The 27065-nt window shown below is 36.3% G+C and overlaps 3 protein-coding genes, 3 non-coding genes and 2 pseudogenes across 6 annotated transcripts; 3 read left to right on the forward strand and 5 right to left on the reverse strand.

Annotated features, from left to right (window-relative positions):
• Positions 1-584: 584 nt before the first annotated feature.
• Positions 585-3656, forward strand: LOC137733986 (rRNA 2'-O-methyltransferase fibrillarin 2-like). Its single transcript, XM_068473212.1, has 7 exons — positions 585-711; positions 1192-1502; positions 1693-1788; positions 1885-1962; positions 2052-2228; positions 3078-3146; positions 3277-3656. The coding sequence occupies exons 1-7, from the start codon at positions 696-698 to the stop codon at positions 3454-3456; spliced, it is 927 nt and encodes a 308-aa protein (XP_068329313.1). The 5' UTR covers positions 585-695; the 3' UTR covers positions 3457-3656.
• Positions 2468-2540, forward strand: LOC137735828 (small nucleolar RNA snoR60). Its single transcript, XR_011068730.1, has one exon. It is a non-coding gene; the product is annotated as a small nucleolar RNA snoR60 (small nucleolar RNA).
• On the forward strand, positions 2759-2831 carry LOC137735829 (small nucleolar RNA snoR60). Its single transcript, XR_011068731.1, has one exon. It is a non-coding gene; the product is annotated as a small nucleolar RNA snoR60 (small nucleolar RNA).
• Positions 3657-4392: 736 nt separating the features above from the next.
• TRNAL-CAA (transfer RNA leucine (anticodon CAA)) lies at positions 4393-4476 on the reverse strand. The gene has a single exon. It is a non-coding gene; the product is annotated as a tRNA-Leu (tRNA).
• A 783-nt stretch (positions 4477-5259) lies between these two features.
• Positions 5260-8540, reverse strand: LOC137733259 (protein DETOXIFICATION 35-like). The gene is made up of 7 exons (XM_068472406.1): positions 8277-8540; positions 6490-7115; positions 6323-6379; positions 5975-6213; positions 5754-5872; positions 5549-5635; positions 5260-5340 (listed from the first exon to the last, which is right to left on the reverse strand). Exons 1-7 carry the CDS (start codon positions 8538-8540, stop codon positions 5260-5262), a joined length of 1473 nt encoding a protein of 490 aa, XP_068328507.1.
• A 3477-nt stretch (positions 8541-12017) lies between these two features.
• LOC137733269 (protein DETOXIFICATION 35-like) lies at positions 12018-13684 on the reverse strand (annotated as a pseudogene).
• Positions 13685-15772: 2088 nt separating this feature from the next.
• On the reverse strand, positions 15773-18208 carry LOC137734543 (protein DETOXIFICATION 35-like). The gene is made up of 7 exons (XM_068473788.1): positions 17900-18208; positions 16932-17557; positions 16702-16758; positions 16372-16610; positions 16101-16219; positions 15935-16021; positions 15773-15856 (listed from the first exon to the last, which is right to left on the reverse strand). Exons 1-7 carry the CDS (start codon positions 18206-18208, stop codon positions 15773-15775), a joined length of 1521 nt encoding a protein of 506 aa, XP_068329889.1.
• A 1371-nt stretch (positions 18209-19579) lies between these two features.
• LOC137734544 (protein DETOXIFICATION 35-like) lies at positions 19580-21969 on the reverse strand (annotated as a pseudogene).
• Positions 21970-27065: the final 5096 nt, after the last annotated feature.

The raw sequence follows: 27065 nt of genomic DNA on the forward strand, positions 1-27065 counted from the left end.
TAGATGTAAAATGCCACATTAAAACTATAGCACAGGCAGATAACAAATAAAAACAGAGAAAATAGATGATGTTACTGATATTTTTCTCTCGTTCACTTCTTCTTTTCTTTCCTTATAACTTAAAAACATGCGGAGTGCTCTATTTATAGAGCAACTCCAAACTGATGCACTTAATGCATCTTGAAATTTATGAAACTTCGTCTGACTATACAATCTCTTTCACTTTGCATGGGCATTGAAAACTTTGCCCATGCAGAAGACTTTCACAAATGAAACTGTGAACATTCATTGCCCATGAGACTTTTCAACAATTTTAGCCTTTTATATTGAATATGGCCTTACCTCGAGAATCTCGAGATGGTTCAAAACTTCACATTAGACTCAGATGGCCTTCCAGATGTTGGGTTTAATTAGGCACCATCTTTGCTCAGTTCAAAGATAGTATTCGGCCCACCCGACGGAGAGAGTTTAAGTCAAATCAAATCTTGGGCCGAATAAAAAAGAATATGGAAAACTTGTTTGGCTCATGTTATAATTACCGCACAGTAATTACCAACATCAAAACCCTAAATCCTAAAACGCAAACATTATAAAGTGCCTGCAGCCTCCCTCGTAAACCCACTTCGGCTCTCTCACTCCCGCAGATAAACCCTAGCAACGCGGGGTACCCCTGAGCTCTCTCTACTCTCGCAGCGATGGCTCCTCCTCGAGGTAATTGAGAAAAATAAGCTTACCCTTATTTGTAATCATCGTCTGTTTCTTTGTAAATTGTATGAAAATATGCATTTTTGTTTTGATTTCTTTTTCTTCTGTTCCTGCTGAATATATTGTCGATTTTTGTTCTTGGGTTAATTTGTTTTCGACAAAATCACATGAAATTTCAGTTTTTTACTATTTCCCTTCGTTTTTATCCGCAGTTTCTGTGTTGGATTTACTTTGTGTTTAAGGTTGTTATTGTTTAGATGTTTTAGCAGAAGTCAATGTAATTTGGTTTGTTTTTTTTCTATGTATGCTGCGAAGTGTGTTGATTTTTGTGTTTGGGTACTTTGGTTTCGACCAAATCGATAAAAATTTCAGCTGTTTACCATTCTGTGTCGATTTTATAGGTACTTTTTGTTGTTTTTACTTTTAGTGTTTAAGATTGTTACAAGATTTGGCAGAAGTCCTTATAAGTTGTTTGGTTTTGTTCAGGCCGTGGTGGTAGTGGTGGATTCAGGGGCGGTAGGGGTGACAGAGGTGGAAGAAGTGGAGGTAGGTCTGGTGGTGGTAGAGGTTTTGACAGAGGTGGTAGTGGCTTTAAATCCCGTGGGCGTAGTGATCGCGGACGTGGTGATCGCGGAAGAGGCCGTGGGAGAGGAGGAATGAAGGGTGGTAACAAAGTGGTGGTTGAGCCTCACAGACATGAAGGTGTTTTCATTGGTAAGGGTAAAGAAGATGCTCTTGTTACCAAGAATCTTGTTCCTGGTGAAGCTGTCTACAATGAGAAGAGGATTTCTGTTCAGGTGGGTTTCAATCATTTGCTAATTTTATTAAAATATCTGCTTTGAATCCGAATAAACCAAGATTTAAGCGTTTTGTTCTTGCAAAATTATCTGTTTAATTGAAGTATCTAGACTAATTGCTTGTTCTTTATTTTTGTGGTATGTGAATGTAATCGATAGTTACCTTAAAAGTGCATGTTCTTTCTTTCAGAATGAGGATGGAACAAAAGTTGAGTATAGGATTTGGAACCCTTTCCGTTCCAAGTTGGCTGCAGCCATTCTTGGTGGTGTTGATAATATATGGATTGTAAGTCTTGATTTCATGTATTCTTGCATTTTGTTTGATGTTCATCGTCAGTCCATAATCGTTTTTAAATATTTTATAACCGTCTGTTTAATGTAGAGACCTGGTGCTAAAGTTCTCTACCTCGGGGCTGCTTCTGGAACTACAGTCTCTCATGTGTCTGACATTGTTGGCCCTGTAAGTGTTCTTTCTGATTCAGTTTCTTCAAGCTCTTTGTATTTCTTCTCCGAGAATAGCTTCTTAGAATTACCTATTGTTTTTTGTAGACTGGAATTGTCTATGCAGTTGAGTTCTCTCATAGAAGTGGCAGAGACTTGGTAAATATGGCTAAGAAGCGCACAAATGTCATACCCATTATTGAAGATGCCAGACATCCAGCTAAATATCGGATGCTTGTTGGCATGGTTGATGTGATATTCTCTGATGTTGCACAACCTGATCAGGTTTGTTTTTAGCAATTCATGTTTTTGCTAGTAAAAGAACCTCATTTTTCGAGTCTTTTTCTTATGGGTTATGAAAGATCTAGGATTTTCAAAGGGATTTGTTTTTACATTTAAAGATTAACTAGTTAACCTGACCTGTTTTGCAATAGAATTTTGCAATTAGCAGAGCTTGAAATTTTGTGTTAATTGAAAATCGCAAACTATTGGTGTTTATTTTTGTTAACTTCTCATTTTTTTTTTCGCATATGATGAGATATACTCGGATTCCCCTTCACGACATCATGGATGATGTGAACTCGAGTTTCTGATGCGTACTTTGTTCTGTATCACACTATGCATTTCTTTTGCTCCATAAATTTTGTTGGTATGTTTATGCTTTGTCATTCTTGCAAGTTCAAACATCTTTTGTTGTACTCGTTATGATTTTTTGTTTTCATAAAACTTACATAATTTGGTTTGTTTCCTTCTTTTGTGTGTTGTGTGTTTTTTCGTAATTGTATTTTTAAAAGTTTTATCCTTTGCAATATATTGAGCATGTGACGAACAACTCGGATTCCCCTTCAAGACAATTATGGGTGATGCAAAGACCGAGTTTCTGATGCTCCTATACTTCAATATTTGATTTTGTAGTTTTAGTATATTTTTTTCCTAATGATTTCACCTCACGTCACCTCGCCAGCCCTTTTCTCCCCTACTTTTTCATTCTCTGGTGTTGCTTGGACCCTTATCACCAATGTTTCTGACGGTGTTGGTGTATTTGGCGGAAGTCCTTGAAGGCATGGCAGTACTTAGCCTTCAAATGTTAGTTGCTTCTGAATTATGTTCACTCGGTCTAAATATATAATGCAGGCTAGGATTGTTGCATTGAATGCATCATATTTTCTGAAAGCAGGAGGCCACTTTGTTATCTCAATCAAGGTTTGTTTCTAGAATTTTGCTGGACCGTATAAAACATGAAACCTTTGGCTGGGGAAATACCTCACTTCGGTTGGAAATTTTCCTTTTGCCCGCATGCTTCTTTGTTTTATAAATAAAATCTTGTCTTCAGGCCAATTGCATTGATTCAACATCACCCGCGGAAGCAGTGTTCCAATCAGAGGTCAAGAAGCTTCAGGAAGAGCAATTCAAGCCTGCAGAACAAGTCACTCTTGAACCTTTTGAGCGCGACCATGCTTGCGTGGTTGGTGGCTATCGTATGCCGAAGAAGTCGAAAGCTGGCAACGCCTAGAAATTGTCCATGATCTGCCTGTATTGGGGAGGAGAAAAAGAACATTTAGTTTACAAAGTTTAAGAATGTAAACGTGGCTCTGTCCTTCCTTCGTATTTTATGTGGTTGCTTGTTAGATTTGTCTTTCGATGTAGTAGTTCTGAACAGTTCAAACGTTGTAGACATATATGTTTTTTTATATAATGGTTTTATTTCGTACCTGCGTAGCTTTGAGTGTATCTCAAAGCAAAGCTTGCAGATTGCAACTGCAACTGCGGGGTTTTGCGCCATCGACCCACTGCGGCTGTTGCTCCGGCTGCATACTTGTAATGATACGGGCTATGCTTTCTCATCCTCGTTCTTGAAGAACAAACTCTTTACAAAAAGATTTTGGATGAAGAACACACTCTTCAAAACCAAATTGATATTAACAGATAAAAGACGAGCCAAGTTATATATTTGGAATTAAACAAACTATCTTCACTTTGTACGAATTCTATCTCATGACTTGGTACTTACTGTTGTTTTACCTTTTTCAGTTACACTAGAGAAAATCAAACCATAAATTATTATAATCATAACTCCTTACTTTAGAATTCACTACATGAGCTTAAGACTGTAACACTGTAATACTCGTAGAAAGTTCAGAAACCTACAATCACAAACCCGGAAAACAAAGTACACTCACAAAGCCGAAAAACAAAAATAATAGAGAAAAAAAATTCACATAAGAGTAAATTGAAACTGAACCTATCTTAATCCTAACTCATTATTCCACTCTCCTGCACACTTTGCTTAAGACGGTTACATTTTGATATTCGTAAGTCGACAGCCCTTTTATTTTTGTTTGATAAAAGTGAAGAGTGGTAGAATTTGAAACCTACACTCACAATCACAAAGGAAAAAAAAAAAAAAAAAAAAGATAAGATAAGGAAATAAAATAACAAGAAAAAGAAATGTCAGAAGTGGGATTTGAACCCACGCCCTCGTTAGAGGACCAGAACTTGAGTCTGGCGCCTTAGACCACTCGGCCATCCTGACTATCCTGCTAATTGGGCTTAACAAAATTTATTTATTTAAGTTCTGTTTTTTCCATTAAATCGAAAGTATTTTTAGACTAGCACAACTAAAATAAACCACGACATAACAAGTAAATAACCGTAGAAAACAAACAACCTCCATATTTTTAAATGAGAGAAGAGTCTCAAAAAAAATAGCGTGATTAAAATCAATGAGAACATAACAAGTGATAATCTGAAGATTATTTTTCTTACAAATCCTTTTGGTCGAATTCGTCCAATTAAGTTTTCGAAGTGCTTTTTATGTAAGTATTTTTTTCTTTCTAATTTACTCATTTTATTTACCATATGTTCATATAAGTCTTTTTCATTTATGGTTTTCATGTAAGTTTTCCATTTATGGTCAGATTGGTTTTTGAAGCTTGGGTTTATAGACTGAGAACCAATAAAACATTTCTCTAATTGTGTTTTGGATTTTTCAGTAGGGTAATGTGTCCGTCGCTTTGTCAAAACCTGCTCTCAATCTCGAAATACTTTCTAGTGACAGTAACTTTTAGACCAACTTTTGTTTACCTCGATTTCGATACATTATTGACAATGGAAAGACAGAAAAACGTAACTTTTAAAATTTTATGGAAATTCAGAGTAACTACTTGAATTTGCAATTGATAGGTTAAAAAAATGAAAAATCTGTACCGCTGACAGGTAATTTCCTGGGTAGATAGTTTGAAAATTCTAACACAAAAAATTACAACTAAGCAAAGCTTAATTAGGAGATTTTTTGCACTCAATAGAAAACATGATTTCATACGCTAACAGCAGCTATCTCCTCGTCGCCGTAGTCTTGCCCGGTCCACTTCTTCATCCGGTCCGTTGTTTGTTCAACCTGCTCCGAAAAGTAACGATTCAGTATAAGCGTTTGTGCAAGAAGTGTTATTAGAAACACGTCAAACTTTTTATTAAGAATTCAGGTGCTTTTCTAAAAAAACACTTCTACAATCGAGAAGTGTTGTTAGAAAGCGCTTTTAAACCCTTCCTAAAGCAGTCTCAAAACAAGCACTTGATATAGATGCCTATAAGAGAATTTAACTTACCTCCTTGTTCCAGTTGGTTCTGTAAAGTACAATCATCAGCAGCAAGGTTTGAAGAGCAGTCCCGCATATCATGCCTCCCCAAATTCCCTACAATGGTGAAGAAATTTTGGGACTATGATTGTCGAAGCCATTCGAGGAAAAAAAAAACCCGAGCTAGCCAGGCATCGAATCATTTAGCAGTGGAACTGAAACCAAAATGTTTTACCTTCACTCCCCATTTTGCTACATAGCCAAGAAGGATACCGAGCGGGAGCCCGATAATGTAGTAACAACCCAAGTTTACATAAGCCACCAGTCCCTGCCATCCGCCTCCGATGGCAACACCTGAAGCATGAACCCAAAACAAAAAGTTACAAGGGGACGGGGTCAGAGATGGAGTAGAACGTACATGGTTATCAAACGGATCCTAAGTAACTCGATTATTACCCGAAATAACTGGTTGGACGCTATTGAGAAGCATAGTCACTCCGAGAAGAATTGCTAGATTGGAAACAGAATGTTGCAATTCCTCATCGTTTGTGTACAGGACAGAAAAGTAGTCTTTGGTTATCAAGATCACAACCATGAAAACGATTCCGATGAGCAGAGACTGACCAACCGTCACGTAGACTGAATATTTAGCTGCTCTTGGACGTGCCAATCCAAGTTCGTTGGAGACCCGAACACTGAAATTGCGCGAGACACAAATTAAAATCAGGTCCAGAACATCTTTAACTAATGCCTCAAATTGTTTCTTGCGTTACAAGATTGCACATATGAATCTTGGGCACTTACCTTATAGCAGCATTGATTCCAATGAACAACATTGCTTCCAAACCGTTGAAATTTAAGCTGAAACATCAATTGGTCGAGTAAAAAAAACTGAGTAAAGTATCAGAATTCAAGTACAGAAATGAACGAAAATCACTGGTAAGAACAATGAGGGGGAGTTATGGCCTTACCAAATAGCGAGCGAGTCAATAGAAAGTACGGCATTACTAAGGTGGCCTGTAGCAAGGATAAGAGTCATCATATACCAAATCTCCAGGCAAAGCATCAAGGCGGACTCAAGTGAAAGCCGGACAAACGCCCATATGTCTTTGAACGCCAACCACGAAAACCCTGTCCACCCTTCCTTGCACCATTTCATTATGTAAATATTTTGAGCAATCACAATTACCCAACCTGTGATGCCAAATGCAATGCCTGCACCATATATACCCCAATCGAACACGTAAATGAAGAGAGAAAGCAATCCAATTTGTACAAGAAGCGAGATAAATCCAATCCACGCAAGCACGAGAACTTTGCTTTGAGCCTGAAGGAACTTCTGGGCAGGGAAGTTGAAGGCAAGGGAGAACAACTGCGGTATGCAATATATAGTGAATGTTCCAGCAAGATTAGCCACGTCATCATCCTGCCCGAGAAGCTTCAAAATCGGGGCGGAGAAGATATAGATTGGCGTGAGGATAACACAGCTGGTGAACAGAATGATCCATGATCTTTGCATGTAAACGCCGAGCATGTTAACATGTCCGGCCCCGAAAGCTTGGCCACAAAGCGTCTCTAACGCACTCCCCATGCCAAGCTACAAATTTTTGTACATAATAGGCATTAGCTCCTTTAGTTGAATTTAATCATGCGGTATCAACATATTTACATTTTGCAATTACGTTTGATGCATAACGAAGCTTTTTATCAGAGTACTGATTTTTACACTCTCGTTTTTTCGTTTTGCATTTCTCTTCTTGTTGATGTCCCTCAAGAAAAAGATAAGTGCAAAAGAGCAGTAACAATAATAGTAAAAAACAAAAGTGGGCTTTTACCATTTTATGCAAATTCATTTTAGGCTAACTACATTTACACCCTTAAAGTTTGAAATGATTTTCAAAATGGACTATGAGGTTTCAATTTTTTGAAATGGTATCCAAAAGTTTTGTAATTGTATTAATTCACATCTTTTGTTTATTTAAATCAAGAAAGGACGTAATTTTGACTTTTTACCTCTTTCTTTTCTTGTTTGAGGGAAATGAACAGATGAACCCTTTAATTAAATTAAAATAGTAAATAATAATTTCATTAGATTTTATAATTATTTAGATATAAACCATTGAATTAGATTTTTTTAAAGAAATTGATTTATCCAGTTCTGTGTCATGTATCTTCCTCTCAATCTCAATATCACGCACACAATTTTCATCTTTTCCTAGATTTTCTCAACTGTGAAACAAAGTATGAAATATCCAAATTTAAACAAGAAACACCGATAAAATATATAGATATTTGGTAAAAAAAAAAAAAATATATATATATATATATATAATAACTTTGAGCAGTGGTACCTAACACTTAAGAAAAGAAGAAAAGCAATGCAGAAGAATGTAAAAGAAAAATACAAAGTAAAATTAAACAGAAAAAAAAACGCAAAGTTAGAAATCTCAACCAGAAACATATATACAAATATAAATGTAAATATATATATATATATTTTTTTTTAAATTTTGAAGATCTGTACTTTAAGCAAGTGTTTAAAATATCCCCGAAATTGTGAAAAATTAAAGATCTAATTTCATCTATATTAGAAGGATATAGGAAAAACAATGAGTATCTACCGATATTTACCGATTCATTACATAAATTTTGCCAACTTTTGAATGTCCCTCCCCGTAAATTAAATCATTTAAAATCGAATAACGCATTTTAAAACTAATGAAATGTAAATGAAAGCTGAAAATTATGAGGAAATTACCATGAAGCCGAATGAGAAGGTGCAGATGACGGAGAGAGAGATGGAAACGGCGGAGAGCTGGAGGTTTCCGAGATGGCCGACAAACATGGTGGTAGCTGTGTTGTTGCCAAAGTTGCAGATGATAGTGAAGGCGATGGGCCCCGCAATCTTCCACAGCTTCTTTGTTTCATTCCACGCCACCGACCGAGCATCCCTGAAGTTCCTCACCGGCTCGTAGTCATGGAACTCGCCGCCGTTCACTGCGGGAAGCAGTGGTGTCTCCATTTGCGTCTGTAGTTGTTGCAGGGACACGTGTACAGACCTGACGAAACTGGAGGTCGCTGCCTACCGGAGAAGATGGTGGTTTTGGGTGTTTGGTTTGGTTTAGGTTTGGTAGTGGAAAATGGAAATGCAAAGTGTTGAGGTTTCTGCGTTACTTATATACTTATTAAAAGCTGCATGCTCTTCATATTGCTTTGCTTTTGACTTTTCAAAACAAACTTCCTTTGTGACAAAGAGTTCAAGGAGACTTGAAGAGTCTCATTCTCAGAGAATCTCGTTGGAATTTCACTTCTTGTTATCGTTACAAAATTACAAGTATGATATTTGGATTATTGTCAACAAATTAATAAAGAACTACCAGATAAGGATACATACAATTATCCAATAACTAAAAAATAAATTTAGAATTGAAGTTATATTAACTAAAAATGATGTGACTTAAATAAATTGAAAAATAACGTGTCAAGTGTGGAGCTAAAAATAATCAAGAAAATTATGGAGGTGACTCATGGACTTTTGGGTGAAAATGAAAAAATTACTCTCGATGCACATCAGGATTTCCACGTGCATGCAACGGACAATAATGACTCAATCAAGGAAGAGTCAAAGGTGATCAAAATGCTATTTATTCAAATCCCTCTCATCATTACTCATCAAATCCTTATTCAAAAGGTAACTCTCAAATTTCCTATTTAAATTATGATTAATTGTCATGTTAATTGCAATATATTATTTCACATAATATCTTGCAATTATTCATCCAATTACACCATATATGGCCGACCACTATTCTCCTGGTCGGCCACTCTTCTATAAATAGCCTTATTATTCCTCTAAAAAGCTAAGTCAATTACTATCCACAAACTCATAAACACATTCTTTTCATAATTCTAAATTTGGGCATCAGAGATTCTTCTGCTAAAGCCTTCTATTTATCGTGGACGCGTGAGACTTTTGGCCTTAATTTTAAGTGTTATTATTTTGCAGGTACATTTTCATCAAAGGAGAAAGACGACGAAAATTTGCATCTACATCAAGCACATCAAAAATTAATAAGAATGTGTGTAAAGTAAAAATGAGTCTTTTTTCGACATAAAATTCAAGTTGAGAAATCCTTTCACGCAACATTTCCTCTTGCGACCCCAATTAGGGCAAGGCTCGAACCTATCCAACTCCTTATTGATACTATTATTATATTGTACACCTTCTCATAAAATAAAAAGGAAATTTAATCAAATTAATTAGCTACCTAATGCTTGGTCAAGTCTCCTTATCATGTCATAAGTCATCGGTGCTTCGTTGTCCACGAATGTCTCCTCTAGAAAAATTATATACATGACACGATCAATGCACGTCCATGACTCCATATATTCATAAAATACTACTCGCCTATAAAGGGGAAAAAAAAATTTTTTTTAGTCAAAATGATTCTTGATTGACATAACCACTCATTTTGATTTTTGAAATTTAAAATTATAGAAATAATGCATGAAATTGTCCATATCAATTATTTTGGTCATTTTATGAAAAATCTCCATTATATTAAAGAAACTACCAGTTTAAGTAGAAAAGTTGATTTAAAAAAAATACTCTTAATTTAACGTAGACTTTTCACGAAAAAATCAAAATGGTTGGCAATGGATATCTCAAGATTACTTCTTCGATTTTAAATCTCAATGAGGAGTTATGTCAATTTCAAAGACCATTTTAACTAAAAAGCCAAAGAAAAAAAAATTGGATATCTGTTGCTAGATACTAGTCTTAATTCTTAATCACTCCTTATTATTAAGAGTGAATCCTACATCACAAAAAAGAATAGACATTGTATGTGCCTATAAGTAATTAGGCTACTCTTCGTATTATCTATTAATTTTATGGTAGAACATCAACTTTCTTCACTTATTAATTAATTTGTATCAATTACACCAACCGATTGTTTAGCAAAGTTTTTTTTTGGGTCGAAATTGTTTAGCGAAGTTGGTGGTGCGATGGTGTGGGATGAAATTCTGCTTGATCTTATCCAGGACGTTATCTTTTATAATTATATTTGTGTTTGAATTTCAGTTTCTAATATGGTCTTTATATCAAAATATAGAATATTTTAACTGATAGATAAGCTTAACCGTTCCTTATGAATTTGAACAGCGGCGGAGCCATATGAAGGCCACAATAGGCCATATGACTCATCTTGGAATTTCACCCGCTTATGTATATTGTGTGCCAGTTTGTACAATAAAGAGTATATAGTCTTGTCGTTGAAATAGTTTACGTATTTTAGCGAGTCACATGTTTGAGACTTGCTTATCCCAGCAATCTTCTGATTTTCTCCTATGGCAGCGACTCATTCTTTCGGAAAAATGAATGAAAATGCCTATGGACAGAAGATATTATTTGTTCTTCCACTTTTTTGTATTTACTTTTATTGCAAACAATATTATGACGTATTTTACTCTATGTTAAGAGAGAAGAGAAATGTTTGAATTTGAAGCACAGTGAATTAAAGAGAAAATTTACATGCACCAAAGCAATCTACAAGTGGCTTACGTCTTTGATCAACAGAAACGTTGTTTTAAAATTTTGAGCTGAACAACTTGAGAATTCTTGTCCGTGAAAACTAATATTAATGGACAATTTTATTCCACAAAACAAATAAATGGATGGTTTTTTTTTAGTAAAAATTAGGAATATTGTTGTTACAACGTCCTACGTGCGAAGAACAAAAAGCATCAGTAGTTTTTGTTGAGGAGGAAATCGAACATCATCACTTCAAATTTATGGGTAGATAAAATGAACTACTAAAACTATAAACTGCTTACTGCTAAGAATAAAATGATAAAATAGAACCCTGAAAATCACCCTACATATGCTATTTTCTCATCCTCGAGTCAGAAACCCTACACAAATTCAATTCAGCATACATGGGTTGTAATATTGTTGTGATTATGGGGCAGCAGGTGTTAAAAGATATAAGGATTAGTTCAACTGCTAATTATATCGAAGCTTTTTGCTTAAGATCTCACACCCATTGTTATGTAGATGCAACTTAGTTATAAATTTGATTGGTAGTGGCTCGTTAAACCGCCTCTAGAATGTTACCAAAAACTCAAAAAGCTTAAAACCACAGTAAAACCTACACAATATCCTTGCTAGAAGAGGCGGAAACATGATGCAACAAGATTTTGTTACTGTGGGAAGGTTGATAGTTCTCGTTGTATTGGTAACCGCATAAGGTCTTCGAGGTAAAGGAGTTGTGGTCAATGTAAGCGGAGAAGTCGGATAAACGATAAACTTGTAACCTAGAGAAAAAGGATTGATTTTGAGAAATGGAGACGAAAATCTCATCAGATCGGAACCTGTTGGTCGTGTCATTGTGACCTTTTCGTTCTTTTTGGTCGGACTAGATGATTGAGTAGTGGAGGCGGAACGCCTCAACTTTGACGACAATAAGAATTCAATGTTGAAGAAGTACATAAAACATTGGCACATAAAGCCTCACATTACCCAAATAGACAGATACAAGTGCATGAGTTTTCTCTACTTTCATGATATATTTATCAGATACATATCTCGTCAGTTATTGTTTCTTGGCTTCTCCACTTCTTTATGCGCTTTGTTGTTTGCTCCACCTGCATTATAAACAAGAATTTCAATCACGAATCCAAATTATTTTAGTTGGTTAGGATAGTGTGTTAGTCTCGTTGCACTCGGGTTTGTATCCGTTGTAGGTAAATTAGAGTAGCGTAGAAGAGAATATCGCTATATACTAATGATTACCTCTCTGTCCCAGTTGGTTCTACAAGTCAGAATCAGCAAGAAGAAGATCTGAAGAGCGTTTCCACTCATCATCCCACCCCAAAGTCCCTATGCATCACATAAAATCTCTATTAACCAAAAACGAAAGATTAAATTAATTAAACTGAAATGAAAATTAATAGATAGGGGTAGGATTGTTTATTACCACAGCTCCCAGATCTACTTTGAAGCCAAGAAAGATTGCTAATGGGAACCCAACCAAATAATAACTACCAAAATTTATATAAGCCACCATCACTTGCCATCCACCTCCAATAGCAACTCCTACAAAAAAATTGATCACCAATTAGGGCTACAAACTAAGTTAATAAGGAGACTAATTAGCTCGTTAGGAATACTAATTGGAAGGTTAAAACTTGTTGAAGCGATTAATACCTGTTAATACTTGTGTAGCACTGGTAAGAAGCATCGTTACACCAAGAAGGTAAGCTAAACGAGAAACGGCGAGTTGCATATCTCCACTGCTGGTGAAAATCATGGCAAAGTAGTCTCTGCTTACGAAGATAGCAACCATGGCTAAAGACCCAATGACGAGAGCTATCAAGACTGCAACGCAGACGGAGTATTTGGTTGCTCTTGGACGCCCGTTCGTTCGAGACTCGTGTGCTATGTGCAGATGGTAGACCATTAACAATGTGATACTAATTAGCAACACCAGAAAAATGGAATAGCATATTACTTGACACATAAAATAACAGCTAGTATTTACCTTACGGCAGCACTTATTCCAAGCAACAACATAATTTCCCAATTCTGAAAATTCATGCTGAAAGAAAAAGAAAAATGAAGCACTAAGCACCACCTCGTTACTTATTTAAGTCGTTTTCAAGGGATTATAATAAAGGGAATTTTAACGAAAAGCTTCCGGTACTGGTCAATCTTGGTACTATTCACTTTACCCTTTATTTTGTCATTATAGTTAAAACTCAAAGTTTTCAAATCATTTTCATTAGTTTTCCTTATAATAAATTGTCTGCAAAGGATTCTATCCGCAGCTTAGTAGAAATTGTAATAATCTTACCATATAGAAAAGGAACCAACAGAAATGACTGCATTTGGAAGCAGACCGGCGAGAATGCTTATACTCATCGGATACCATAAATCTAGGCAAACCATCATACAAGAAGCAAGTGACAGCTTAGCAAAATCCCAAATCTCTCGAAACGCCAACCGCGAAAATCCAGTCCACTCCTCTTTGCAGCAGACCATAACATAACCAACTTGACCAATTGCAACTCCCCAGTTTGTGATGTCATAAGCTACAGCCGCACCAGTTGTTCCCAAGCCAAACACATTAATGAAGAGATGAAGCAACCCGGTTTGTACGATTAAAGCCGCGAATGCAATCAACGTGATCACGAGCACCTTGCTCTGGGCCTGGAGGAACCTCTGAGTGGGCAAATTGATGGCATAGGAGAACATTTGAGGGATTATCTTTAGACTGTATACTCCAGCAGGATCAGCTATGCCATGTTCCTGGCCTAAAAACTTTAGGATCGGAGCGGCGAAATTAAAAACTGGCGAAAGGATGATACATGCGATGAATAACACAATCCATGAGCACTGCATATAGATTCCTAGCTGCCCTACTTGGCCTGCTCCATATGCTTGCCCACAAAGGGTTCCCAATGCAGTTGCCATACCTATGTACAACAGTTATTAGAATGTGGGCTTGCCTTCTGACAATGTAATGCTTCTGATTATATTTGACATAAGTATTTATGAGTCATACAAGCACTATTTGAAGGTGTTTTTATAGGAAGCACTTGAAAATGCTTTTCCAAGAAGCACAGTATGAATTTTTAAAAAACAAAGCACAGTTGAAATTTTTAATAAACATTTCGTGGTGTTACTACTTATAGTACTTACAATAAAATGTTTTATGAGTAGAAGTACTTCTTCTAAAAATATTACACCATTACCAAATTCCAGAGATATAGACTATACAGAAGCAAGGTAAATACGCAGCAATAGAACCGAATACAAACTTTTAATCGAAAACATAACAGACCGACACCAAACTGACAGTAAAGGTTTATATGCGGCTTAATCTGTGTGGTTACCAGGAAACCAAAAGGGATGTTGCAAATGACACTGAGGGAAAGGGAGACGGCAGAGAGATCGACGTCTCCGAGATGACCGACGAAAACGGTGGTTATGGACTGAACCATGTACTGAAACAGAGAAGTGCAGGCCACCAGAGTTGCAACCCTCCACAGCTTCACCGCCTCTTTCCAGAAGACCTTCATGGCCTCCCCAAAGCTCCTCACTGGAGCATAATCAGCAGCTGCTGCCGCCTCTGCTTTGATTGTCAGCAATGGCGTTTCCATTTGAGAGATTCAGTAGGGTTACTGCTACTGACTGATTCTTTGGCTCCAGCAAGTTATAATCGGAGTTGTGGCATTATTCTCTCGCGTGATTTTTGTTTCAATATTTGTGACCACCGGTTTTCTATTTTAAACTAATATAAACTGTTTAACTCGGGTGATACGGCTTTAGCCATGGCCAACGGGACTACGATCACGTCCGCAACAATCACTAAGAAAAACAAGATTGGGAGGAAACAGCCAATCGAGTCCTTCCTCCTCCAGCTATAAGCAGTACAATCCTCACTGCTTAAAGCACTTTTTCTATTTTTTGGGTCCGTGTGTTTAAAGCAAAGTAATCAGTTGGATACCATGGCATTAGCATTGAGCTGCATTAGTACCAAATCTACAGTGTGTGGTCTGAATTTGAAAGAGTACTCAAACTGGTACCTATTTGTCTAGCAGGTCCCACAATCATACGTCTGTTCATTGATTGTCCCTGTCTGCCTTCCGTCTAGATCCTTACAACAACCAAGCATTATACAACTCATTTGGTCGGCTTCATATATGAATCCTAGATCGTAGTGCTTGGTTTTTCTTTAGACCCCGAAATATCTAATTTACTTTTATATAAATAATCCATTTGGGTATCTGTCTTTTATTATTATTATTATAACAACGAAGATACTTTCCCTCTTTTTATTATATTTATTTTATTATTTAGTCTACCTAACATTATTCTCGAAATAATTAGTGTGCACAGTTTACATTTCTATTTTTTATAATTGTTTATCTTGAAACATTTCTAAGTGTTTTTTTTTTTTTTTAATTCAAAGACTTAACTAGCAGAAGGTGATTTTCTTATAAGCACAACTTACCAAACTAAGGCTAAATATGTAATGCAACAATATTTGGCATGCTAATGAACATTGGATTCTTGACATTACCATTTTACAAGTTAAGAGCTTGCATGAAATCTCAAATTAGTAAGGATAATTTGTATTCAAAACATTGAACGGAATTATGGGAATATGTTGGTCTCTTCCCCTTCGGAGTTGAGGCTTATGAGCACTAATTTACCTAATCCTTTAAACTAACACTGATGAACTTATTTACCTAATCCTCTATACTTTCAGTTCCATTCTCAGTTTTGATGCCTTGCCCGCCCCACTTCCGGACGCGCGTTGATGCTTGCTCCACCTGCGATTTGGTTTTGATATGAACAAACAATGAAATGCAAAAACCGAAGTAGAAGTTTTGAAACAAACTATTCATTACCTCTTTGTTCCAGTTGGTTTTGTAAAGTATAATTAGCAGAAGTAGGGTTTGAAGAACAGTTCCACATATCATGCCCACCCAGAATCCCTGCAACATGCGTCGCATAACTCATCACAAACACTTGATATATATAGGCTTGTTGAAAGAAAAAAAACCATTTAATTACCATGACTCCCCAGTTTGCAACATGGCAAAGAAGGTATCCAAAAGGAAGTCCAAAAATGTAGTAACAACTAAAGTTTATGTAGGCACCCATTGTTTGCCATCCACCTCCAATTGCAACACCTTCAAGAACAAGCAAGTCGACATGGGATTAAAATATGCTCGCGTGCGCACGTACAAATACACATCTATTATCGATTTGATGTGCATGTTCGATTTTTGTTATTATGTATATATATATGACATGCATAACGCCATTGACGTAAAATTGATACCTGATATTACTAGTTGGACACTGTTGAGCACCATAGTTATACCGAGAAGGTATGCCAACTTAGAAACCGCTTGTTGCAACTCCTTGTCACTTGTGAAAATCATGGCGATGTCATCTTTAGTTATCAAAATAATAGTCATGAAAAGAATTCCAATTAGGAGAGACTGAAATACTGTCACATAAATAGAGTATTTTGTTGCCCTAGGACGTCCTGACCCAAGCTCATTGGAGACACGAACACTGCATAAAAAAATAAAGATATTATAAACACTACAATAATCAATGAGAAGTGCAAAATAAATATCAGAGAACTACTAGTCTAATGCATTACCTTATTGCAATATAGATTCCAACAAACAACATAGCCTCCCACCCGTTGATGTTCATGCTGTGGAGACACAAAAGAGAAAGAATGCTATTAGACATCAAAATCTATCATGTAACATAAAAAGGATAACTTACCTGCCATATATGAGCATTGCCACGTATATTAACTTTTACACACAACAGTGCATTATTACCAGGTAAGTAACATCTATTTATAAAAGGGATATTACTTACCAAATAGAAAGGGAACCAAGAGCTATAACTGCGTTAGGAAGACGGCCTGTGAGAATGAGTATACTCATCATGTACCAAATCTCAAGGCAGAGCATGGCCGCAGAGGCAAGAGAAAGTCTCACAAACGCCCATATCTCATTCAATGCCATCCATGAAAATCCAGTCCAACCCTCTTTGCACCAACCCATAATATACACAACCTGTGCAATTGCAATCCCCCATCTTGTGATGTTAAATGACACAGCTGCCCCCAATGTGCCCCAATTAAACACATACATGAAGAGCGCTAGCATTCCAATGTGTATGACTAGGGCCAACATTGCAATCCATGCCAGCATCTTCACCTTCCTCTGAGCCTGGAGGAACTTCTGAGCTGGGAAATTTATGGCAAGTGAGAACAATTGGGGGACTATTTGGAGTGTGAATTTTCCTGCTAGATTCGCTATGTCGTCTTCTTGGCCTAGCAACTTTAAAATTGGCTCGGCGAAGATGTAAATCGGCAAAATGAGGAGGGTGGTTACAAATAGGATTATCCAGGATCGTTGCAGATAAATCCCAAGCATATGAACTTGTCCAGCGCCAAATGCCTGTCCACACAAGGTCTCTAGAGCACTCGCCATCCCAAGCTAAAAGTTCATTTCGTACAAAAAAGATTTTGTATTTAACCATTGATAATTTGGCAACATATGACATATACTGTGTAGGGTTATTAGGACAATTTCAATAATATCACATATATACAGTATAGTACTAATTTCGTTGTTAGATTTTCGGCATTGGGACATTTCAATGCGTCAATATTTTCTTGCCAAATATACAGTATAGTACTATCTTGACGTATATAAATTTGTACCATATGTTTCAACATAAATCTACCTAATTATTAGGGCAATAGTTCTACGAAAACTTAACAACATAACATTTGCGTGCATGAGAGAAGAGGAATTACGGGGAACAAGATTAAATACCATCAGTCCATCAGTGAATGTGGAAATCACGGCTAAAGAAATAGAGATAGCGGAGAGCTGGATAGTTCCTAGATGACCGGCAAATAGCAGGATGACTGCGTTAGTCCCGTACATACATATGATGGTGATCACTGCCGAACCGGCTATTTGCCACAACTTCACCGTCTCTATCCAAAACATACTTCGGAGCGCATCAAAGCTCTTCACCGGCGCATAGTCTTCGTTCCCGCCTTCATAAAGAGGAGGTTTATTGCTCAACTCAGCGGCGCCGGCAGCAGCTGTGTGAAGCGGCGGCTCCTGCTCCTCCATTAGGTTAAGTGTAAGATTTAAGTTTGAGAATTTTCGCTTTGTTCAGAAGTCACGCACACATGGTCTTAAATATATAGAGATTTGGAAATTCTGAAATTTACTTCAACTGTATTAATCTGATTGTATTATTAATACAAGAATCTCTATAATATATCTTATTGGTACAAAATAAGCAAGTAATCCGTGATTCTCGCCCTTATTAAGGTTGATTAAAGGCTAACGAGGGAAAGTATCGTAGAACAATCGTTGGTTTTCTCAACGCATGGACCATGGATTCATGAACGAACTATTAATTAACCTAATTTATATATACATATATGTACATATTGTGGAAATTATACAACTTAGATTTCATTGATGGCAAAAGTGAAAATATATACACGTTTGACTTGGTGTACAAGTGTTTTAACGAAACACTTCTGGTACTGTTCACTTTTAACGAAAATGATATTTTTACTCTAAAAAGTCATTCATTGTACTATTCACTCACAACACTTTTTTGTCATTTTGATTAAAACTCAAAGTTTTCAAGTATTTTTCATTAGTTTTTCTATATTTTAAAACACTAAAAAGTCGACCGTGTAGTAACAGAGGTAAGTTAGGAAGGAAAGATCTTGAGGTAACAATACCGTTTTTATGATTTGTGCTTGTTTGTAATTATGGAGAAGTTTGTTGGTGTTGACTGTCACTCCGTATGTGGTATCAGTATTCACTCATCTTACACTTTTTTTTTTTTTTTTTTTGGAAACCGCGGCGGTACAGAAGAGATTTTATTGATAACTCTTCTTACACGTATGATTTGTTAATATGACGTCTTATGTCTATAATATATGGCACTCCAAAATTTCTCGTAATTTTTCTTATGAGTAGGAATAAGAAGCATAAAGACTAGATGCAACACCTAGCCATGATAACCTTTTAACCAATTAAGGGCGTACATAAAACTTAAAGCAGAAAGGATAACATAAACAAAACATATACACACAAAAAAAAAAAAAAAAAAAAAAAAAAAAAAAAAACCCCCTTTGCAAGACGAAGTAATTTTGTCAAGCAAAAGTAGTCACTCAAAGGTTTATTGTTGAAAATTAAAAACCGTCGGACAATGATATTTTGCTCAATAAAATTTTCAATGACCATTTTGTTGTGCAAAATTGCTTTGACCAACTATGCTCGACGAACAACACATGCAACCCCGACAAATACCCACCTCCTTCACCCCACACCCCGTCGCCGGCGGAACCACCTCTAATTCTTGCCGCCGACTAAACCTTCCTCTTTCACATGTTTTCTCCTCATCAAAATAGTTGCATCATTAAATGGAGCAAAGAATTTAATATACCCCATAAAAAGAAAAGGGAATTTCAAGTACTTTCAGCTCCATTCACAGTTCTGATATCTTTCCCTCCCCACTTCCGGACACGATTTGTTGCTTGTTCCACCTGCAATTTGAACAGAGGAAACAAAATTACAAGTAAAACCTGCTTCTTTTTACATGTAATTAAGTTTTTTTCAAATCTCATGTGAACTAGCAATAAAATGAAGTAACCAAAGTTGAAGAGAGTAATTAATTCCACATATCATGCACCCACCCACACCCCCCTCCCCCCACCCCCCCCCCAAAAAAAAAAAACAAAAAAAAAAAAGTCCCTACAATGTTAATCACATAACTCATCAATTAAAATTGGAATTAACTTGGCATCATTCAAAGCAAAGAAATAATATATTTACCATGACTCCCAAATTTGCAACATGGCAAAGAACGCATCCAACCTAAGTTTATATAAGCTACCATTCCCTGCCATCCACCTCCAATTGCAACACCTTGAAGAACAAAAAACATGGCATCATATTATGCTTGCGCAATCACACACAACATAGATTTTGGGCACACAACGTTTGCTCTTTGTTTTATATATATATATATATATATATATATATATATATATATATATATATATATATATATATATATATATTAATTATAGCATGCAAACACATAGTGACTTGTTAAATAGATACCTGATATTATTGGTTGGACACTATTGAGCACCGTAGTTATACCAAGAAGATATGCAAGCTTAGCGACCGCTTCTTGCAGCTCCTTGTCACTTGTGAAAGTAAGGTAATATCATCTTTGGTTATTAAAATAATAATCATGAAAAGAATCTCAATTCAGAGATATTAAAATACTGTCACGTAAACAATGTATTTGGTTGTTCTAGGGTGTCTTGATCCAAACTCATTATAAACACGAACACTACATAAGAAAATAAAGATGTTATAAACAATCCAAAATAGTAGGAGAGAATTGCATACCAGATAACTGCTAATCCAATGTTTCACTTTATTGCAACATTTAATCCAACGAACAACATTCCTTCCCACCTGTTGATGTTCATGCTAAGGAAACCCAAAAGGGGGGAAAATGCTATTAGAAATCAAAAGCTCATGGACCATGAAAAGGGAACTTACTTACATTGGATAAATCATTGTAGCAGTATTAATTCTAAACTAATAACTCATTGTCATATGTTTAAATTTTTCTACACCATATTATATTATTGACTTAGAATACTATCAGAGTAACGTTTCCGGTGTGTCATAGGAAGGGTAATGGGGGCAAAAACTAAATGGTTAATTAAATGCCCAAATCTCATTGAATGCAAGCCATGAAAATCCAGTCCAACCCTCTTTGCACCAACCCATAATATACACAACCTGTGCAATTGCAATCCCCCATCTTGTGATGTTAAAAGGTACGGCTGCCCCTAATGCGCCCCAATCAAACACATACATGAAGAGCGCTAGCATTCCATTGTGCATGGCCAGGGCCAAGACTGCAATCCATGCCAGCACCTTCACCTTCATCTGAGCCTGGAGGAACTTCTGAGCTGGGAAAGTTAAGGAAAGTGAGAATAATTGGGGGATTATTTGGAGGGTATACTTTCCGGCTTCAATCACTATGTCGTCTTCTTGGCCTAGCCACCTCAGAATCGGTGTAGCGAAGATGTAAATCGGCAAGAGTAAGAAGCAGGTTACGAATAAGATTATCCATGAGCGTTGCATGTAGATCCCAAGCATGGGAATTTGTCCAGCACCAAATGCTTGTCCACACAGGGTCTCCAAAGCACTCCCCATCAAGCTAGAAAATCATTACACATTGAACAAAAAAGATTTTGTATTCAGTATATTAACAATATAACAATATAACATATCTATGATATACTATTGAGACTTTAGATTTAGTATTACTTTCATTCTTAGTTATGTCGTATTGGGGACATTTCAAGTACATCAATGTTCTCTTGCCAGATATATGTAGTGCACTACTATTTTGACGTATAACATATGTTTCAATAAAAATGTACCCCAATTACAATAATAGTTATGATGAACGGTCTAATAGCATACTGTGCTTATTTAAGATAAGAAGAATTAAGGGAAAGAAGATTAAGTACCATGAATCCATAAGTGAAGGTGGAAATGACGGCTAGACAAATGGAGATGGCAGAGAGCTCAACAGTTTCGAGATGTCCGGCAAAGAGCAGGATGACTGCGTTAGTCCCATACATACACATGATAGTGATAACTGTCGAACCTCCTATTTACCACATCTTCACCGTCTCTATCCAAAAAATACGCCGGAGCGCATCAAAGCTCCTCACGGGCGCGTAGTCTTCAGTCTCACCTTCGTACATAGGATGCTTACTGCTCAACTCGGCAGCGCTGCCGGCAGCTGTGTCGAGCAGCGACTCCTCCATTTAGTTAGGCGTCAGATCTTAAGTTTGAGAGTTTGGTACCTATTTGTATATGTGGTTTACAGTAGCTTTTCTTTATTGCTCCTCTCCCCAGGGTGTTCACAGTCGCACAAACATGCGTTATCGATCATGATCGAATTGCTGACTTATATAATGTATAAAATACAGTGTTGTAAACTTGGGGCTCACGTGATGACTTTAGATTGCCACATACTATCAGAAGAATTTAAGAAAGACATCACATCATGCGTTGGTAGGTTTTGGCGGACAGGGATCACCCCCGGATCCCAGGTGGAGCAAACTGAGCAAAACATCTCATCCTTTCATTTTTCATCCTGTTGCCAGAAATAAATTTAAATATTGAAAAATTCTCACGCAAAAGGCAGATGAAAAATGGAAGTATGGGATGTTTTGCTCAGTTTGCTCCGCAGGATGATCTCAGTCCGGTTTTGGCCTTCTAACTTCTATATTTTATATTACTGGCAACTAGGAAAGGGGTTGAATGAAGAAATGCTAGTTGGTCATTAGCCTATAAAAACGTGAGCAGCAAGCGTTCCAGTGATAGAGGAAAAATATCAGTGAGCTATGCCAAGATTAAAGAGGCGAGAGAAAAATAATTGAAAGTCATTTTTATACTCCTATTATTTCAAATAATAAAAGAAACTATTGTTGTTGATTCGAGAATGTAAGCACACTTACTAAACTCATAAATATAATGTCTTATTTATTTTATATATCACTACACGTATATTGTATATTTCACAACACGTAGAAGAATTTTAACTAATCTTAAAATTAATTATAATTGAATCTAGCTAGTATTTCAATTTTCCGGTCTCACGTCGAGTGAATTAATGCGATGCCAACTACCTATTTGGTCACTCTATAATTTAACCTCTTGATGTGAATCGTTCATATTATAAAGTCTTCAATCAAATGTCATCCATTCAATATCTTTTGTTAAACTAAGCCATAGCCTACCGTGGCGTACTTTCATGGAATATGATATTAACGGACAGGAAAAATCTGAAGATGGAAAGACATGCTAGCAAATGAAAGCAAAGTCGATAATATCATAGTAGTGCGGAACAAAGAGAGTGAAGTCAAAAGCAAGGATCATGAGGCCGGAGGCAGAAGGAAGAGGAATCCTTCACGCCTGTTTGGTGAGCTGGTTGGTATAAAGTTGTGACCAAGTAAAATATACTTGATTCAAGTTCGTTGTTTGTTATGTTAAAATGTAAGATACACAAAACTAAACATGATGAGTTATGAATCCGTAATAGAGTGAGTCATTTAACCTGTCCATGTACACGGGCTACAAGTCTCAGTCGTATCCAACCCACCAAACAATCCCTCTAGGCCTAAACAAGCGGTCCCAACCCATGCATGAGATCGTCTGCTAGGTTGGAATTTACTGTTTGATTTTAATTATGTTTTATGGATCTCATGATCCATTATCTTATACAAAAATCAAGTTTTATCCTCTTAAGTGAGATCGGTTTGATCCATTATATTATACATGAAATAAATTCTGCTTGAGCCATTTTCATGAAACCATTCATACCCACGTCCATGCAATGTTGCGGGTGAGAGTAATCAAACTCAAAATCTCAGGTGTAGAGGAACATAGTCTTAACCATGTAAGTTTTGAGCTGGAAACTTTGAAACTAATCTTAGTGTATATGCCATGTAATTATGTCAATTACTTATCTCACATTGACACGTATAATGCGAAACGTGTAAGAAGATTAATTGTTTCGTATTAAGTAAAGAAGCAACAAATTACACAATCTCAGCCTAATTACACAATATAGGCCTCGTAACACAACCATCACCCTCTTACTCAATCAAGTCCTGATTACATAGCCTACTCATAATCACATAACCAAAGCTTAATTACAGACTAGAGAACTTGAGTCAGGTCATTGTGGTAACTAATTGGCCCAGACAACTGAAATGATGCTCTTTTTCTTGCCTCATTATACGGCCCATAAAATGTTGGGCCATAACTCGTCCGGCAGAAATACGATGGTTGTTTTCTGGGCTCTTTAAGTCAGCCAGGGTCCATGGACCATAAAATTTGGTGCCCTGACTCATTGGCCCATTTCATATTAGCAGCAGTCGATCTTCACTTTGTTGAACAAGACCTCATCCACAGATTCAGAGACGATATATATTTGTAATGAAATCGAAGCTAAATTGTGGCATATTGTAGTTTTTTTGCGGTATTTTAACGACCCCGTGTAAAAATGGTTTGTTAAATAAAACAATTCCAAATTTAAAAAGAAAATTAGGAAGAAAAAAAAAAAAACTAATGAAAATGATTTAAAAACTTTGAGTTTTAACGATAAAGACAAAATAAAGGGTAAAGTAAATAGTACCATGTTTAACTTTTTAATGTAAAAATATAATTTTTTATTAAAATAAACAGTACCGTTCTTTTTTCGTTAAAACTTCAAAAAAAAAAAAAAAAACACTAAACAGAAATGGCTTGCGAATTACATTTAACAGGGGATCTTTACTAGCGAGTGACCCATCATTTCCAATGAGTGTAGCTGACGTGGTACGTGCACTGACAAGGTAGCTTAAAGTGCAAATAAGTGGAGGACACGTGGTTAGAAGCGAATCTAACCCATGAATCGAACGGTTCTGATTCGTTCTCACCTGGGAAAAGACGAGATCAATTCTAGTTGCCGCAAGCAGATGTGATTGTTGCTGCAGTTTGCGTGTCGTGATCCACTCTTTCTGTTCGCTCTGTTCCTCACCTGCTATAGCCGGAAAGAGATCTTCTCTCTTCTACTAAAATGATCGAATCAAGAAATTCGGATATTTAAAATTTAATTTAACGGTTAAAGTTATTATAACTTTTAAAGAGATTCTTGTTTTTAGCCGTTTAATCAAATTTCAAAGACTAAAATCACTTGATCCGATGATCTTAATAAAAGAGATCTAAAGATGATCTTTTTCTGTCATTGCATGGCCTTGATTAATACAATAATTACCACAACATTAACATAGAATGACATTTTAGATTGTTATAAATTTACGTCCATGAGATTGGAACACGGTGTAAGGGGGGCTAATACATTGCTATGTCTAACATGGCGTACTCTAAATGCAAAATATTGTTATTTTGAAAAGCATCAAAATGTTGATAACCTTCAATTAATAGCTATTTTACAGAACGAAAAAATAAAATTAATACCATACAATTTTGATTAAGTACATGTGTGAGTCATAGGGGGCGAGCCTTGGTGTAACGCACTTGTTGTTCCTTTGTGACCCAAAAGGTTACGAGTTTGAGTCATGAAAATAGTCTATTTGCAAAGCCAATGTATGACTACGTACGAAAGACATACTCCTCCCTCATTCCTCACAAAGCGAAGACCCTTATGAGCTTAGGATCGCCCTTTTTACACTTGAGTTATAGAATTTGTTTATGTAGCAGCTCCTAATTTTGTAAAAAAATTAAAAATTAAAAATTAAAACGTAGCTCTCCATTGCACATGACTCATTTCAAAATAAGAAAAAGATTGCTAGTGATTGAACGGAAATACTTAATTACAATGAACAATGTAATTAATCACAACACATATGTAATGATGCGGTTTATGAGACGCACGGGTTAAGCAAGCTGCTGCAAACAGCTTTGTGTTTCATGAGTTATTTAGGCAAACAAAGTTTAACCCGCTCTTGCACGGTAGACGGCATGCCTTGAAAACTCGATTTTGACGAGAAATTACATGCGTTCAAATGACAATACCTCGAAAACAATATCACGATGTCAATGAGCAAGTTATATGACACGAAGGTGCTTGATAAATGTAGAATATCAACAGCTAGACGTACTGATTGCATTAAAGTTTATTTCCCTCCTATCGTTTTGGTGTCTCCGAGACAGTCACCTCCTATTCGGTCATCGCTTTCCGGCCACCGCAACGCTTTAAAGACGTGCCAATGAAACTCATAACGGCAAAATCTGAAATGGGTGACCTAGCGACAGCTATATATAATACCAAAGAAAATAAATATATTAAAGGAACCAAATAGTTTTCGCATTTGGCCATAATCATCAACTAATTTTATGGAAACTACTATGATGTGACTCAATAATTGGGGATGAATTTCAGGCTCGTATTTCATACGATACGTTTCGGGTCCGATGGTAGATAAGGGGAGACTGAAATGCCTCTATAAGACTTTCTGAACCCCGAAAAGATGGATTGCTTAGCAAAGCCACCAAGTAGTCCCCTTTGAAGTAGTGCATCAACTAATTTTATGGATATTGTCTTTTTTTTTTTTTTAACAAACTATATTAACTACACTAGAGAGAAAGGGGTGGGCTTAGACACACAATGGATTAGCAATGGTATGGTTCAAATTCGTCTTTGGCGATAATCGAACCTATGATCTCTCACTACCATTAGATCATAGTACTATGTAGTAAACGATATTATCCACGCTTTATATAATTGTTTAAGTGCACAATTTATAATTGTTAAGTGCACAATTAAAGCGTTGATCAAATTGATTCAACATAATAAAAATCAAAATTGTAATTTGCAACGACCAAGCATTCACAACCAAAATCCTCGTGAGCACACAATAACGCGTGGTCCGTCGAAATGGACTGACTGGTTCACAGGTTTTGGGGTTTTTTCTTTTTGGTGTTGAAAATGGGATGCGCAATAGCTATTTTATATTTGATGTGGTCCTGAATCTTGATGATATGACATTGGACGAATATATAATATACATTTAATTTCTCTAATTAAATAATAGACCGTTATTTAGTTTTGCGTTATTCCTCTTAGGATGTGCTATTTACATACACCTTTTTACTTTTCACACATCCCTTATTAATTTTTGTTTGTCGATCTTCTTCAATTCATTCGATCTGACAGCCAAAAATCAAAAAAATGTGAGAGAAGTAAAAAAGGGTATGTGGATATCACACACCTTTCTCTTAACTTCTACGTAAGAGGTCTTATGTTTAATTATTGTCAAAGACGAATTTGAATCATATTATTGTAAACTCATTATGAAGTTTAACAGACTATTCTACTCTTTAATATTTATAATATCGTTTGTTAATAAAA

This window comes from Pyrus communis, chromosome 5 (assembly GCF_963583255.1).
Source record: "Pyrus communis chromosome 5, drPyrComm1.1, whole genome shotgun sequence".
Lineage (NCBI taxonomy): Eukaryota > Viridiplantae > Streptophyta > Magnoliopsida > Rosales > Rosaceae > Pyrus > Pyrus communis.